Below are 16,362 nucleotides of genomic sequence, written 5' to 3' on the forward strand. Positions count from 1 at the left end.
GGTCATCTAAAATTATTCAGACCCCATTCAGATTGACACCCCCCCCAGTCTTGTCAATCTTTCTCCCTTTTTTGCCGTATTTTTCAAATAACCTATATTTGACTACAGTGTAATAAAACTGGAAATTCTGTTTTTGGCGTGACACACCACTATTTTAGTGGCCCCCATATGGCCAGCCTTATGAAAAAGGTCTGGAGGTGCCCCTGATGACCATGCAGGTAATGGTTTTGGAGTTATAACGGGGAAGGCTGATATGTTTTGGTCGATGTGTCAGGGTTTTTTTCCTAGCAGTAAACAAGAAAGATAAACGTAAAGGTAAATTACAGGATCACGTAGTCTAGAGCCGTCTGTGTGAAGTAGTTTGGCTGTTTAGTTGGGTTTGAAAAACAGCACCTGCCTACATTTGTTTCAAATTCTGCACATTTGGTTAGAAAATCAACGTTACCTGATTTTTCCCCACACTTCTGACACTACTGTGGCAATATAACTCTGATATGCAAAGATTTTGCACACGTCCCATGTCCTGAGATCAGGAAATGACAATAATACAGTTGTACTTTTTTTGTTTAGCGGCTTCATTTGGTCTGTGATTATATCAAAGTTATATAAAAGTGTCTCTTTTCATTTGTTTGTACCCGTTTTTCTTCCGGGGGGTGTTCCACTGGAAGCGATCGTACTGCGTGGGTGGGTGTGTTGTTCAGTCCTCCGCGCCACGGTGGCGCTGTTTGCACGGTGAGAAACTGAAATGACGAAGAAAAAAATCTCCGGAAACTGCTTTTTGTGAGCACGCGGTGCGTCCGGCCTTTCCGACGGAGCAGCGAAAAGGAACATGGTGGGGGACTCTCACTCTTCGACTAACTGCCAATTTTTGGTCTTTAAGAGCCGCAGAAACCCGTCTGTTTCGTGCTATATGCGTTCATAAACTTCTTGGGTACTTGTTAGTGCGTATGTTGACAGGCAGGCTGCTACCAGAATAGAATAAAAATGATTTATTACGGAGCGCTCGTACCGACCAGCGCCGCTCAGCTGAGTTGCTAACCTGAAGCTAGTGGAAAAAATAGCGACAAGTATCTACTGCTGCTGGGTAGTTGAACCGAAGCATTTGGTACAAATAACGTGTCCTTGTTAATACTGGTAGCAAGTAGCTTGAATATTTCCCCTAAGTAATGCGAATGTGTAACGTACGGATGATAATGTTAGATAGTGTTGCGTTGTGCGTGTTAGCCGAACCGATGGCGTGTTAATGCCCATGCTCTCCTTACAACGTGTTTGCTTGTTTTCTGTCATTCAGGCCAAAATCAAGGCAAGAGATCTGCGGGGCAAGAAGAAGGAGGAGCTGCTGAAGCAGCTCGACGACCTAAAAAATGAGTTGTCCCAGCTGCGAGTGGCCAAGGTTACTGGTGGAGCTGCTTCCAAACTCTCCAAGATGTGAGTACTGAACATAAATCCTACTGAACCAAACCAACCCAGATGATCCTTAACCGGTCAGATAGATACTTGTAGTCAGGGATGCATGGGATGTCATTCACTTAGCATCTGATAGCACTTGAGTAAATACTTTCCCAACCACAGTTGCAATGAGAAATGTTTAGTTTTGCTGTTGTTTCGCTGGGTTAATCTAGCTAATAGGTTTGGATTCCATGGCTCACTGCTGTCACTTGAAGAAGTACAGAATAAGTATTGACCATAAAGTCAGCAAGTTCAGAGTTGGCACACTATGAAAGAGTTGTCCTGGGGATACATTTCTTTGTTATAGGTAACCCCATCTAAAGAGAAACTTGCATGTAGTTTAACAGAAGTTTACATGGATGTTGAGTCATTTGAGTAACATGTGACTGCTCAGACTTCTAGCTCTGGCTGATTTGTTGGCCGTGTCCCTTTTAATGTGTTTAGGAAGCAATATTCTATTAAAATGTGTAATTGAAATACCTGAGAGCGAATATGAACAATGACTTAAAAGCTAAGAAGAGCAAATGAAGAAACAATATAACCAAAAATGATTGTTTAAAGACAAATCCGTGGGTCTTTAAAGTCTTCATTTTTGCCTTAACATTGACTTTGGTCCAGTATTTTAAAAGCGTGTTTGTATATTGATGTGTGGTTCACTCTGTTTTTGTTGCCTGACCTGAAATACATACACAACAAGGCATTTGTTAGAATCATTGCAGTGTTTTTAAGTACATTAAAACAGCTAATGTGCTCTTGTCTTGGACACTTTCCTAAGTGGTTGCACGGCTGACTTTGCTGTTTATTCTTCACAGCCGTGTTGTTCGAAAGTCCATCGCCAGAGTCCTGACTGTAATCAACCAGACACAGAAGGAGAATCTGAGGAAGTTCTATAAGGTGAGCCCCTCCAGCTGTTCCCATGTTAAAACACACACATCTGCCTGCTTCAAACTCCTTCGGTTCTTGCTGATGCATCGCAGCTGATTACCAAAATTACTTGTGACTGTATTTGATATTAAGAAGTAAGAATTCTAAATAAGGCACGGCTGTGATTAGCCTGCTCTTCGTACCAGTAAGAATTACAAGTTAATTAAATGTTTTTGTTACTTCAATTTGATAAAATAAAGTTTGTTTCCACCAACATCAATTAAATTCATAACAGCCAATCGGTTGTTTGACTAAAACAAGTAATCACTGTTATTAACAACAAGATTACCAAGATTACATAAGCACAGGGTATAAAAGCTGTGATGCTTTGACATGAGCCAGAATAACATTTAGAAACTTCTCCTGTGTCACTCTTTGTTCAGTTACATGTTGTAAGGTTTTAGTCAGTGTAATCACAGTGTGATGCTCTGATGCATTAATGCATCCGGACGCAGCCATGCTGAGTTCTTGTGTTTGCAGTGAACCCTCACGCAAAACATTTTGCTCTCTAAAACATGACACATCTGTGCTTGCAGATGGATTTTTGATTGTGATTTATGCTTTTTAGCTTGACTGAAACATAACCGTTTTTGCAGGGCAAGAAGTACAAGCCCCTGGATCTGAGACCCAAGAAGACCAGAGCTCTGCGCCGCCGGCTCAACAAGCACGAAGAGAGCCTGCGCACCAAGAAACAGCAGAAGAAAGACCTCCTCTACTCGGTCCGCAAATATGCCGTCAAAGCTTAGAGGCATTTTCTAGTAACAAAATAAAATCTTTGGAACGTACTGTTTGTGTTGTTTCTCCATAAACACTTAAATACATACATGAACCAGACCATGTTTCTATGTCATAGTAACGTTGCTCTTTAGTGTCTCTGTTACAGTCAGAGGGATCGTATTTTGTCTGGAGCCTCTTAAAAAAAATAAAAGTAGGCTCTGCTCCTCATTTGAACACAGTCTCTGCTGTGGAGCTATAATCACTTTTTTCTGATCTATCCTAACTATACAGGATTTCTAAGGACTTGCATCGTGGGCTTGTTTAAATGGGGGAAAAATCTCACTTTTGAACCCAATGGGGTTTTTTTGGGTGGGGGCCTTCAAAAAGGAGATGCCTGAAGTTAATTTCAGCAGCAATTCAAAGGGACATTCTGTGTTTATCAATCTAATGACCTGTGTATAGCCAAAAACACCACTAGAGGGCAGCACAGTCAGGGCAGTAACATCCCAAATACTGAATGACTCGTGCTGTGAATTTGTGAAGTCTATTTCAAAGGCACTGTGGCAACTACGAACAACTTAGTCGTAGCATCTGCTTAATATCAGATCTGTCATGTCTACCAACAGCAGCTCAGTGATGGTGCTGGGTTAACTGGCACAACGCTGGAAGTCTCACTGCAGCCAATAACATGTTTTTCACAACAGGAGCTGGTACACGGTGTTTGGGGACATACATTTATACCATTAGTCAACAAACAGTGCCTCACGATATATGAACTTAAACTATTTAAAGTTATACAACCATTTAACTTTGTGTTTTTTAGGGCAACATGATGATTTCTGCCACAAACAAACACGCACATTTAAATAGATCTGAAAAGACAATCAATTCATATCAGACTGAAGTGGTTTAGAATTAATACAAAAGGCAAAAATTGATGACATGCAGCTCCTGCACCGCCTGCTTCATGTACTTTGGGTTCTGTCTTTCATGCTGATGCGACTTTACACGTACAGCTTATCTAAACAACTATCTAACCCTTGATGGCAGTGATGTTCCCTGTTGCAAGCAGCCTCTTTCAGGAGGATAACACACCCTGCTGTACTGAAAACATTATTCGGGAAGGGTTTGAGGAACATGAAGACGAGCTCTCCATATTATCTAGATTCCATCGATCTCAGCATCTGTTGGATGTGTTTGATTGACAGATCCAAACTCTATAGAAGCTCTACCTTGTTCACAGGCTCAGTTAAATCTTATGTATATAGAACCAAATCACAGCCACAGTTGCCTCAAGGCGTTTCATACTGTAAAGAGCCTACAATATTAATAATTAGCACCTGTAATAGTACTAATTGGTGCTAATCTCCTGAAGCCAGAGCACCTTCACAGGTCCTGTAAAGTATGCGCTGTATCAGTGCTGGTCTACTGTGTACATCAAGTTAGGAAAATGGTTTTAATGTGTGATGATGGAGTTCTTCCATGAGGACGCCGGGCTTGTCTGTGTGTATTTCTGTGTATGCAGGGGCATTAATCTGAGCTTAGAGAGTCTTAGGAATGTGAGGAATGGTAATCACCTTTACTCTAATTACTTTTCTACCCTCACCATACTGTCAGCTACACTTGAGGTACCTCACAGCACATAACTCGCCCCTGTCCATTGCTGCGGCTCACACCGCCAGTATGATCCCTAACGCTGTCTTCCTCACACTATCTGTTTGTTTGGGCCTGTTTTGCCCGACTGCCTCCTCTCATGGGAGATCTGCTAAGAAGGCAGGCTGCTTCAGAGTCAACAGCTGCAAATGCATCATGGAGAATGGCAGCGGAGTTATAAACCTGAAGGCTATGGAAGATGCAGACGGCTTCCTGGGTCGTTTGAAGCCCGTGGCAGCAGGCAGTGTGGTCCCGGTGGACACAGAGGTCCTCCTGTCCTTCAGCCCCTGCCAGCATTTCTCCCTGCCGGATGACTTCACAGGAAGTGACTGCACCGATGTCGCAGCATGCCTCATTGTCAGGTAGAACAGACGCATTACTCTAACGAGCATGTAGATTTATGTCACACCAACTGTAGAGACTATTCGCCTCAGCACGTCTCTCTCTGTGAATTTGAGCTGTGAACAGTTCCCACCTGACTGTTTTAACCTCTGGTAAACATTTCGATAAACTCCAGTGGTTTCCACCACTGATTAAGGCTTCCTTTGTACTCTGTGTTGGCATCCAATCCCAGGAAATGTTGAACTGTAGACACTTTGTTTCCTTCACCCTGCAGTCATTTTTGAAGGAAACGTCTTGATTTATGTAAAGGAAACACAAACACAAGGCCGTGGCTCACAGCTTATTGAGTTTTCAGAAAACATTAAACGTTAAACATCTTTCTTCCGTAGTTGTAGACCTGCTTTGTGAATGTGAGCATAGGTTTTCTCTGGAGCACTCACGGATGCCTTACACGTCTCGCACGGGATATTTTAACTGTAAGACAGCAAGTTTCCCACATTCTAGTTGTTAATGCACCACTTGACCTTTTCCAACATCAGTATCGATGTCTTTAAAGGAACGCATGCTCAAACAAAATTAGCACTGGCTGACATAAACTGGAAAAAACTGCTGTGAGGTTTCTGTTCTGGATTGCTTTAAAAATTCTCTGCAGGTTTCTCAGGTAATTTTATCCTGATTGTCCTATTTTGTAAACATGTTTGACTCTGTTGTGCTGTGTTGTGTTTTCATCCTTCCAGAGATGGTTACGCATTGAGCTGACTGGTCTAACATCAGGCTTGTCTCGTGTCTTCATGAATGTGCATGTTCAGCTATAGTAAATGTGTTTTAATAGCTGAAAGAACCTTGAAAAACTCTCCAAACGCTGCTCATCACACTCTCCTGTTCCTCACTGAGGACTGTTGTCGTAGTTCATCTGTTGTAAATGTATGTGTTCTAAATATTGGGGGAGTGTGTCCCCAGCGCTCCCGCCTGAAATCTACACCATGTCGTGACTCAAGAGGCTGTGCAGCTGCTGACTGAGATCACAGCGCTGTGTGTGTTCTTGGTGTTTGGGAGTAAAAAAGGCCCGTGGCTGAAGAACCAGCCCAGTTAAAGGAATTTACTGAGAGACGTTATAGTCTTATAGAAGTCATCTCTTTCCTTCAGTCTTACTCGGGGATGAATGTACAATATTGTGCAAAATTCTCAACCCACCCCTCGTTTCTTTATATTTTACCCCCTTTAATGGGATGTGTTTTTCTTGCCATTGAAAATATGCAGTTGTAGACTAATTGTTGCCTCTTTGGGTTTGATGTGTCAGGCGTTCTTTGGTCATTTTCTTTTTTTACTGAATTCACAAAAGTCTCCATCTGATAATTTAAACAACCTGTTTCCTCTAAATCCTCTTAAAGTGATGTTTGGTCATTTGTGATGAAGGTCAGTGGGTTTTTCCCCATAAATGTTGTCAGGTTAGACTTGAAGTCTTTCAGTCGATTGCTGTGTGTGTGTGTGTGTGTGTGTGTGTGTGTGTGTGTGTGTGTGTGTGTGTGTGTGTGTGTGTGTATCGACACTGTAGCATTATTTCAGTACAGGTAAACTGAAAAGTTGTGAAGTGCAGTAGTTCAAAGTACTAACAATGAGAGGTGAAAGTAGTTCTTTACCTTACTCACTAACATGTGATATGACAAGCAGTTAAAGTTAGTACCTAAAACTGGTCAGATCTTTGCAAACACTAATAAAGAATGAAAGCCACTGTGAAATCTCCATCCATCTTCTTCCTCCTATGCAGAGCAGGGTCGCAGAGAAGCCCAGACCTCCCTCCCTCTCCCCACACACCTCCTCCGGCTTGTCGGGGAACACCACGGCGTTCCCGGCCAGTCGAGAAATATCATCTCTGCAGCGCTACCACTACATTGGACACTGATGTGTCACTCCATACACATCAGTTGTTCAACTGAGTGGACATGTAGTAAACTCTTTGAAAAGTACATGTTTAAAAAAATGAAGTTTTAAAATCATAATTCATACACGACACGTTTAAACTCCTCCAACTGAATTCGTACTTAAAAAAAAACACCAGCAAAGAGGTGTGAGGATGCTTAGAATTTGAAACTGTGATCCTGAAAACATTCACCGCTACAGGGTTTATTTTGTATTTTATTAAATATGCTTTTAAAACAGAGAATTTGAGATTATTTTATCACTAGAAGAAAAGAAGTTTTTCTGCTTTACAAATGTGGCAGTTGGCTCAATCCCTCTGCTGTTCGTCTTCTTCTCCTGTCTCAACTCACAACAAGCTCCCAATGACAGTCGTGCATTACCACTGTAATCCAAATCAGTCCACGTCTGTCAACCAAGAGCAGAGCCTGAGCAGCAGGGAGCCCCTGCAGATCTGGGTGGAGAGCCTCTGTGCTTGTCCTGTGCCGTGGGAGACCTGGGTGTAGGCACCATCTTCCTCATCATCCTCTCCTTCAGTGCAGCTGCATACTTCCTCCTTGGTAATGGTTTGAGTCCAATAAGTAATCCAAACCTAACAACTTATAAAATGTTGTTCCATTTTATCATCATGTTCACTCCTCAGCAGGAGCATGAAAGTGTTGCTTGGATTCCAAACAACATCATTTAGTGATGATGTTTATTGTAGATCAGATGTCACAAAGTCCACGACTGTTCAAGATGAAAGTGATACAAAGCAAATAGTGAGACTGTATACAAGTAACAGAGTCCAAACATCAGGTCGTGCTCATTTAATTTTCATTTAATGTGCAAAGTTTTGTTTAAAAAAAGTTTATAGTTTCTTCCCATCTTCTGTCGGCGAGAGGGGAACGTAGATGCTCATATAAACAAGTTTCCAGTAATGGCATCAGTTGATGTAGAAGTAATCCCTGTGAGCCCAAAGCTCAGGCTCTCGTCTGCTCTAAATCCTTGTTTCTGCTTGTGTGTCAGTGAGCGTCGCTCCCAGCTGTTCTTCTTCCTGCTGACAGGCTCCTGTGCACTGAGACCCGTGTGGTGCATGATCTGCTACCTGTTTGCCGACAGGAGGCCAGCAAGAAGACGCGACACAGATGCGACAGATTGCACGCAGGACGCCGAACACTGCAGCTCGCCTCGGCCTGGCTCTATTCTACAGTGTGCTTAAAGCACAATGAGAAGAATCACACACCTCTTACAGAACAAGTCAGACCCTACAGCTGATTTGTTGAATGCTTAATAAAAGACACTTTAACACTAACAACCAGCAGTGACGATAGCAATAACATACTGTCACCTTAAAAGGAGAACTTTAACTTGAGCCAAGAAGTTTTTCTTTGTACAATTAACAAATCAAAGGAAAAAGAAATGTAACTCCAGCTCATTCATTTTCCACTGCTGCTGGAATAATTGGGACTTTAAACTGAGAATATTCAGTCAATCAAGAGCTTTGATGTGAAAATGCATGTTTGGGTTGCCTTTTTTATTGAGCCACGAGATGGCAGTAATTTACAGGATGGATGCAAACAGTCATGAGAGAAACTTGGCAGACGCTGTTTTAGCTGTAATGAAAGAAAGGACTGATGGTACGTGAGTAATGAATGATCGAACACTGCTCATCCTGCTTGTCCTGACAGAAGGCTGCTGCTTTAGAGAGGAGAGTGACTGAAAAACAGGCTTTTTCATTGTTTTCTGACACATCACTGAGTCCCTATTGACTCTCATGTTAAAAGACTAAAGTACAGCAATAACCTGTAACTTGGCCACTTGGGTTTATAAAGCCTTAAAGTTAGAACAGTGACTACAATAACCACCAGGTGCACCAACAGCAGCAGCTGTAGCTGATAGCGGACTGCCTGTCAGCAGACAACCATGGACTGTGTACTTTGGATCATTTGTTTCCAGAAGGACCGCTGACGCAGAAAAATCACACATAGTTATTATAAATACAAGTAAAACAAATGAGTTATTTGTTTTATATACTAAGAAACAAACGTCTTTAACGAGACAAAATAATACACAAATTCTTCTTTCTATTCATTGATGGCTTCTCAGTTATTACAACACAAAACACATAATCAGGTAAACTGAATAATCATGAATCCTAAATCAGTCCAACATCCGTGTGGATGGAAGAAAAGCTGAATGTGGAGCATAACAAAATAAAATGTACAAAGTCATTGACAAACCTATGTAGCTGTAGTTACAGGTGAACACACCTGAGTAACACGGCCTTCAAACGGACTGTTTGCAGTCTGGAAGTGCTTGATCAGCTCGTCACAGGACTTCAGTGAACTCTGTGGTTTCTATCGCTCTAATAAACTCTTTGGTTGTTTGTTAGCCGTGTCCTGTTCTCTTCATCCTCACGCTCTCCGTTTTCCACATTCTACGTTTTTCTAGTTTGTCGCTACAGCTGTCATTTGTCCAGGTTTTATTTTGAAACAACACTCCTGCTCCACTAACAGTATATGTTGGCATGTCAGTTGTCCACAGAGATCTCATTAGTTTGACATTTTCTCAGGTGTCCCTGCAGTGCATAAACACCGTCGTCCCTCAGAGGTCACCCAGCTCTCTGAGCAGAGCGTTGATATATATCTGAGGAGAAACTACACCACCTCATTAGGTGTGTTTGTGTGCGCTGGTCATGTGGTGATTCTTTTGGGGTTAAACTGACTCAGAAGGTTGTGATCAGCTGGTGATGTGCTGTGGACTGCTGAGTCCTGGATTAGGCTCGTCTTCACTGGTGTGTGACACGTGTGAGATGGTTAGTTTGACCTCACGTTCTTCACCGCTGGTCTCCTCTGATAAATTCCTGCAAGGAAACACAATGAATATGTCCCAGTTTGAACCAGTATGATAAGTGTGCGTGGTACATAGTGTATAGTATATGTTTTTGTGCGTATGCAGGAGTACCTTAGCTGTTCCTACGAGATGTTTTCGACTATTTTTAAAAGCTAACTAATGTTTTGTTTTCTAGTTTGTCACTGATCTTCACCACATCGGGAATAAAACGTCTCTAGCTAGGATGTAATGGTACAATAATTCCATCGTTCCTTTCAGAAGTTTTTGTTTTTTACTGATGATCCTTTGAGAAATGTAATAAAAACACTCACAGCAGCAGGGGGCAGCATGTTACCAGCGACTGGGTTGAGATATTCTGTCCTCAAGAACAAGAATATAAATAAGAAGAAACTGAAATAAATAAGAAGATGTTCTTAATGGTTAAATTCTGCGTACACCCTCTTGTGATACAGTTTCATGTTATATAAGCACAGCTCTGTCGTGGTCCAATATCAGCTCCTATCTCCTGAACACACTGATGGGAATAATATGCAGTCATTCTGCTTACACCCGGCTGTGTGGGATTACTGCTCTTGGCTCTGAGAAACAAGACAATGTTGTACATGCTTGATGAACACCCAGTTCCAGTGAATCCCAGGGTCTCCCCCTGTCACTGCACTGGTATTTTACAGAGTTTCTTTTTATAAAACATCCTGTAACTTTATCCTTTTTCCTTCTTTGTTGCATGGAATAATGCCATGGATATAACAAATCCCATTTAGGCCCAGCGGACATGACTTTCCATGCACTGCAGTTGCTCTAATTGCTTGGGAAAATAGTTTTTGTCTCCCCACCCTCGTGCTGACATCACTTCTGAGACCTGTTTGGGAAAGGAGGGTGAAAACTACAAATGTTTATCCCAAACAAAGCTGAAAGTGATGCAGATTCATCGTTTCCTATGACTTAGAACAGCCTCTGTGCTCATACCTCATCTCCCGTCCGTCTGTGTCCTGCTTCTCATCTTCACACAGTGATGACGGCAGATATAGATGGAGCTCTGAAACCTTTGTGGAAGCAGGATGTGTGTGTCGAGCCGGCCTCTCGCTGTCGCAGGGGGTTCTCGAGGTCTCTGTGCAGAGTATGTGTTTCAAAGAGTTTATCACTCTAAGACACGCAGCTTTGAACTTAGACACATCTACACTGCAGATGTCATTTACCGCTTGATCTGGGTGATAGATTGGGCATGACTACATCTGAACAACTGTGTCTGCTTATCACTAGAGGATATCCAAAAGGCAATTACCCAAACTGCAGCAAAAACATCCATTAATCCAAATACAGCAAAGCCAATAGAAAAATAGAGAAAGAATGCAAAACAGAGACTTTCATGTCAGTTGACAATGAAATGAGATTATTTGCTAAAGTCACCACAAACATCTGTTTCTCTCCAAAGCCAGAGGAAGAATTCATATACGCATGTTGTCTGGATATGATTATAGAGATTTACAGGCAGATGGAAGCTGTTGTGTTTGTGTGCATGTGTGTTGATCAAAAGCTCTTTTAAGTGGTTAGCAGTGTGAAAAAACAGCAGCTTTAGCCATCATTGCTAAACGTACACATGAATACCACCAGATAGTTCTCAATAATAAAGACGATATTGTGTTTGTTTGATCAAATCCCCAAATCACATCTGGTTTATTTTCATCAATCAAACTGTAGAATTTCTCAAAGCTGAACATCAAAGACGTTTCTTAAATACCTATACATGAATCTGAATGACATCTACGTCTTACTTCAAAGAGCATTTACTGGGGTCAGGGTTGAGTTTGCTTAAAAATCATAGTTTTAAAACCATGAGGTTACATTTCAAAGGATTCATTTTGACATTTTCGTTTAAGAACTTTTATAATTGATTGATCCAAATGGTAACATTGTTATGAACAGAGGGACGTTAACTGAAGCCTAAGCCTGTGGGATGGATGAATTTGAAGAGGCTGTGATTCTGTCTTGATTGGTATCAATAAGACAGAATCAGTCTGCTGTTAATGTGGGACTGAATGGGCTCAAGCTGTGAATGAGATGTTTCTAATAATGTTTTTAATGATATGGAAAAAATCTGTAAACATATCTTATTTTTATTTCTGCAAACACAGAACTACTTAAATTCAGTTCAGCATAAGTTGAAACAGAACTTTTTAGCATCAATAGCGAGGCAGTTGATGCAGGACAGCGATCGCCTTCTGACTGTGGTGGTCACTGCACTGAAATACTGAATATGAACACTTGAATGTATCACACATTTTTCCTGGTTGCAATCCTATTTGTACTTTAGTGTGACTGAACTATAGGACTGCGCTTTGTAATATGTCACATGACCAAATGATACAAACTCCCCTAGAACTTAATGGGATTTTAATGTGTTTTGTTTGAAACAACAGTGAAATCATAGAAAGAAGAAATAACTGTAATATAAGTCATTTTAAATAGTGTGATGTTAAGCTGTGCATGCATGTCTGCATTTAAAAGGAAAGTACACACAAATAAGACTGCAAGTCATTTCAAGCAGTGTGTAACTTCCAAGCAATTCAGTGGAAAAACAACATTTTCCCATCTTTATATTCACTGTGCTTTTAGTGCCAATGACTATGTTGTACATGTGGCTTAACCTTGGCTTTCTCTATTTGGATTATGCATTGTATTGGTTTGCATCACAGATGTTTAATTAGTCAGTTGTCCTTTTGTACTAAAAACATAAGAACTGATTCCACTTTTCATATTAGAAAAATAAATAAACAGCAGCAAATACTGCAGGACATAGGCCCATGTTATCTTATAATGATGGAGCCAAGGCAAAATGAAAGAAATAATAACTTTTCAAAAATATTTATATTCAAACCAAAGTGTAAGTGAGAATAAATAGAGTTGTGTGGAGCATTTTTCATCGTTTCGGCCTGTTAAACAAACATATTTGTGGATCTAGTGTAGAGTAATCACTAGAATTAAACAAATGTAACATGTAATGAAGGCTGTGTGCCTGCTGTGGAGTGAAAACTGAAAACACATTGTGAACGTCATTAGCACTGGACGTGCTTTTGGATTCACTCACCTGTTCTTTCATCGACTGGATCTTTGCTTTGGCCCACAGTGGGAGCTCCACTTTGTGAGGTCGTCTCAGGTCTGCTCCCAGTTTTGGACCTTGATGCTGGTTTTGCTCTGCTTTCCAGCCTCAGCCTGATGCTGCTGAGCAGTTTCTCATCTCCTCCCCCTCTGCTCTGTGGGATCACCCTTCCACTGCTGGGCCTCTGCAGGAGGGGGCAGCAGTACCCCTGCACTGTCACAGAAAATTGGAAAATTAATCTTCATCATATTATATACAATATTTAGCAAAACAAATGGGAATAACTCCATACATCACAAAACAAGACAGGTTTTATTCTCCTGACATTTACACTTGTCTTTTCCTTTGGGTTATGGTTAGTTATCAATGTGCCACTGCCAAAGAACCTTTATAGGTATGTTAAGGAAAAGGGAGACCCTGGAGATGGCGGCAGCATATTCCACATTGAGATAAATATCTTGTGAGTGCCTTCTTAAGTGGAAGCTCAAACTTTTATAAAGTAAACTAACGTGAAAAGAAAGAAAACTTTACTGTTAATCACAACTGAAGGTGTGCTGTGGTATCAGGCAGCAACAATGTTGCCAGTTCAGTCTTGTAACAGGTGGAACTGTCGTGGATCACATTTGTTCCTTGAAGTCAAATAAAACACTGTGATAAAACATTACAACATGTGACGTATGGAAAACCATTTCACAGGAATATTTATCTTTCCACTGGAACTGGTCTGTGAAACACTGACTGCAATCACAGCATGTTGTCAAGACTGGACCAAGGTCCTGCACCATGAGTAAAATAAAATAAAAACAAAAAAACAATATAAATAATTTACAAAGAAAAGGGAATAAAAATAAAAATTGAGTAAAAATATAGTAACTAATATAATATATAAATGATAGTCAATAATAACAAAATAATAGAAGTGAAAGATAAGCACTGCAGAAAACGACACGTTACGTTAAAGCTAGTCTGAAGCTGAACAACCTCATGAAAAGAAGTATGTTTTCAGTTGGGAACTGAAGACTGATAGTGAGGTAGAGGAGCTAATCTGAAGAGGGAGAAGCTTCCAGAGTTTTGGGGCTGTGACTGAGAATGTACAAGCCAAGCAGGAATTTATAATTACTGGAAGGTACTGAGAAATAAAGTTAGCAGCATGGGACGCAGAACTGCTAGATACCAGGGAGTGAGGCCATGTGAGCACTCACAATATTTTAAAACTGATACTACACACCTTGGAGGCCCAAACGCTCAGAGTCTCTGGACGAAAGCCACGTGCCAGTAGACGTCCTCAGTCTTGGTGGAAGGAGGTGGAGTCCTGTACCCGCTTGAAAGGATTTGGACTGAACGTTCCTTCTTTGCTCACTGTGGTCATTCATGCTTTCACCTCTATCACAGTGCTGCTGTCATTCATCTGTCAGCAAACATGCAAAGACAGACAGGACACAGGCAGTGAGCATCAAATGTACTTTCACTAGGTTTGTTTTTGAACGCTATTACACTAAGCACTTTTATGGGCCTTGCAATTCTCATGAAATTAAGGAGTTACATGAAAAAAATACTTCTAAGAATCTGAACTTAGTAGGAGCTGAAACATATGTATATATATCTATATAATATATAGATATATATATATAAAAAATCTGCATTCTCAGAGTAAAACCATGGTTTACATGTTACAACATAATGTGTCAACCACATGGCCTGAATATTTCTTACTCTGCATACAGGAAGTCTGTAGGCTGTGCACAGGGCCTGGGACATCTGTACCACATTAATTACATTTTTTTAATTATTCATCTAAAGTCTCAGCGATGCAAAAAGTCATAAATAATAAAAACCCCCATTTTATTTTGGTTTCCTGTGCACGCTAAACAACTCGTTTTTGTGTTTGCTTCTTCATTTGGTGGTGAGTACTAGTATAAAATCGAGACTGCAACATTACTGCTGCATCTGCACATTATTTTCAAATAAACTTAATCTTTTGGTAACAAAGCATTTGTGTAAAATTCCCACAAAACTGTACAAATTTCCAAAATCAGCCAAGATGACATGTTGATATATGAAATTCAACAGTCTGTGAACCAAAATATGAAATGTATTATAACACATGACTGACAACACAACAGCAAATTCAGCAGTTTTTATGCTCACTAAAGGATCTAAATGGAAAATACGAATAGATACTGATTTATTTTCTAATGGCTGATTATCAGTTTAGTTACTCTTATGCTTCTTTTAAAGAATGCAAAGCCTTTTACTCCTTCACTAATTCACAGTGTTGCTTTTTGTCATGATATCCATTTGCTTGCATATGGATATATGCGCCTGGTATGTTTTCTTAGACTGAAGAAAGAATTAAAATTAAAACCTTTAGCTAGCGTGGTAGTTAATCAGAGGTCTGTTCTCCTAGAGTCAACCTACATCCATTCAAACCTCCTGACTGAGAGGAGCGAAAACAAAAATACACTCAGGAGTGTGCATCACCTCAGGGTCAACCCACAACCTCTGGGATAAAAATAATTCTAAACAGGGAGGGCTGGATGGATGTATCTGTCTTTGTTTGGCTGTTTGTTGGATGCCGCCTCCACCACGATGCCGCCCTGGGCAACTGCCCATGTCGCCCATATCAGAAACAGCTACTGGCTCTGGCCATTGTGGTTCTCTGTGTTATTGCACGGTCTTTACCTTCCAATATAAACCACCTTTAGGCAACAGTTGTGATTTGGCACTGCATAAATCACAATGAATTGAACTGAATTAAACTGAGTCTTTAAATCACATTTGGACTGTTCTTGTAATTTAAAATCCAATGTGCTCTTTAGTTCATTTTGTGCATGTTTGTTTGTTTCAGATCAGCTTGCCACACTTAATGCCTGATGTCAAAGCAATGGACAAGACAAGTGAAAGACCGTGCAGGGATGGTGGAGTGGGTGAAAACAAGCGTTAGGGATGATTTGTGGCAGCAAAAGCAGCAGAAGTGAAAGAAAAAGGAATGAAAGTAAGCTTTACAAGGCTGCAGTGACAGGAGAGAGCTGGAGGCTGCAGATTTAAAGATGTCAAGGTCAAGTTAGAGAGGTAAGGTTGAGATGGTTTGGACATGTGCAGAAGAGGGATGGAGGATAAAGTAGACAATACTCCATATACATGTTGAATATGGAGCAGCTAGGCAGGAGGAAAAGAGGAAGACCTCAGCAAAGGTTCATAAATGAAGGAGGACATTCAGAGAGTTGGTGTGACAGAGGAGGATGCCAGGCTTAGATGGAAGAAGCCGAGACGAAGACATAAACCTTCAGTACTTTCTGTCCTCTTTGTCATGTTGTTCAGTGTGTAACCCTTCTGTTCCTGTATCTAACTCAGTATGGTCCTAAGAGAAATAAAATATTACTAATCACAACCACATGTAACAGTTGGGTGCCCCTCCCTCACCCTAG

At 40.8% G+C, this 16,362-nt stretch overlaps 3 protein-coding genes across 3 annotated transcripts; 2 read left to right on the forward strand and 1 right to left on the reverse strand.

The window, feature by feature from the left end:
* The first annotated feature begins 711 nt into the window (after positions 1–711).
* rpl35 (ribosomal protein L35) lies at positions 712–3,158 on the forward strand. Its single transcript, XM_085424317.1, has 4 exons — positions 712–832; positions 1,292–1,428; positions 2,262–2,343; positions 2,970–3,158. The coding sequence occupies exons 1-4, from the start codon at positions 830–832 to the stop codon at positions 3,117–3,119; spliced, it is 372 nt and encodes a 123-aa protein (XP_085280443.1). The 5' UTR covers positions 712–829; the 3' UTR covers positions 3,120–3,158.
* Positions 3,159–4,773: 1,615 nt separating this feature from the next.
* Positions 4,774–8,203, forward strand: LOC146656554 (uncharacterized). The gene is given in 4 exon segments (XM_085425341.1): positions 4,774–5,100; positions 7,362–7,479; positions 7,482–7,562; positions 8,049–8,203. Coding segments are annotated over 4 exon segments (681 nt in total).
* Positions 8,204–9,623: 1,420 nt separating this feature from the next.
* LOC146656555 (uncharacterized) lies at positions 9,624–14,307 on the reverse strand. Its single transcript, XM_085426224.1, has 4 exons — positions 14,163–14,307; positions 12,923–13,147; positions 10,804–10,945; positions 9,624–9,847 (listed from the first exon to the last, which is right to left on the reverse strand). The coding sequence occupies exons 1-4, from the start codon at positions 14,305–14,307 to the stop codon at positions 9,724–9,726; spliced, it is 636 nt and encodes a 211-aa protein (XP_085282350.1). The 3' UTR covers positions 9,624–9,723.
* Positions 14,308–16,362: the final 2,055 nt, after the last annotated feature.

This window comes from Rhamphochromis longiceps, linkage group LG12 (assembly GCF_057381845.1).
Source record: "Rhamphochromis longiceps isolate RC_006_pf linkage group LG12, R_longiceps_female_GT1.1, whole genome shotgun sequence".
NCBI lineage: Eukaryota > Metazoa > Chordata > Actinopteri > Cichliformes > Cichlidae > Rhamphochromis > Rhamphochromis longiceps.

What these genes read in the sequence shown, in the direction of transcription:
- rpl35 (XM_085424317.1), top strand. An exon ending in GCTTCCAAACTCTCCAAGAT is followed by an intron (nt 1,429 to 2,261) that starts GTGAGTACTGAA and finishes TATTCTTCACAG; the next exon opens with CCGTGTTGTTCGAAAGTCCA. An exon ending in ATCTGAGGAAGTTCTATAAG is followed by an intron (nt 2,344 to 2,969) that starts GTGAGCCCCTCC and finishes CCGTTTTTGCAG; the next exon opens with GGCAAGAAGTACAAGCCCCT.
- LOC146656555 (XM_085426224.1), bottom strand. Translation starts at nt 14,307, where the DNA reads ATGAATGACCACAGTGAGCAAAGAAGGAACGTTCAGTCCAAATCCTTT. An exon ending in TCCAGTCGATGAAAGAACAG is followed by an intron (nt 10,946 to 12,922) that starts GTGAGTGAATCC and finishes TACTCTGCACAG; the next exon opens with AGACCTCGAGAACCCCCTGC. An exon ending in ACAGACGGACGGGAGATGAG is followed by an intron (nt 9,848 to 10,803) that starts GTATGAGCACAG and finishes GTTTCCTTGCAG; the next exon opens with GAATTTATCAGAGGAGACCA.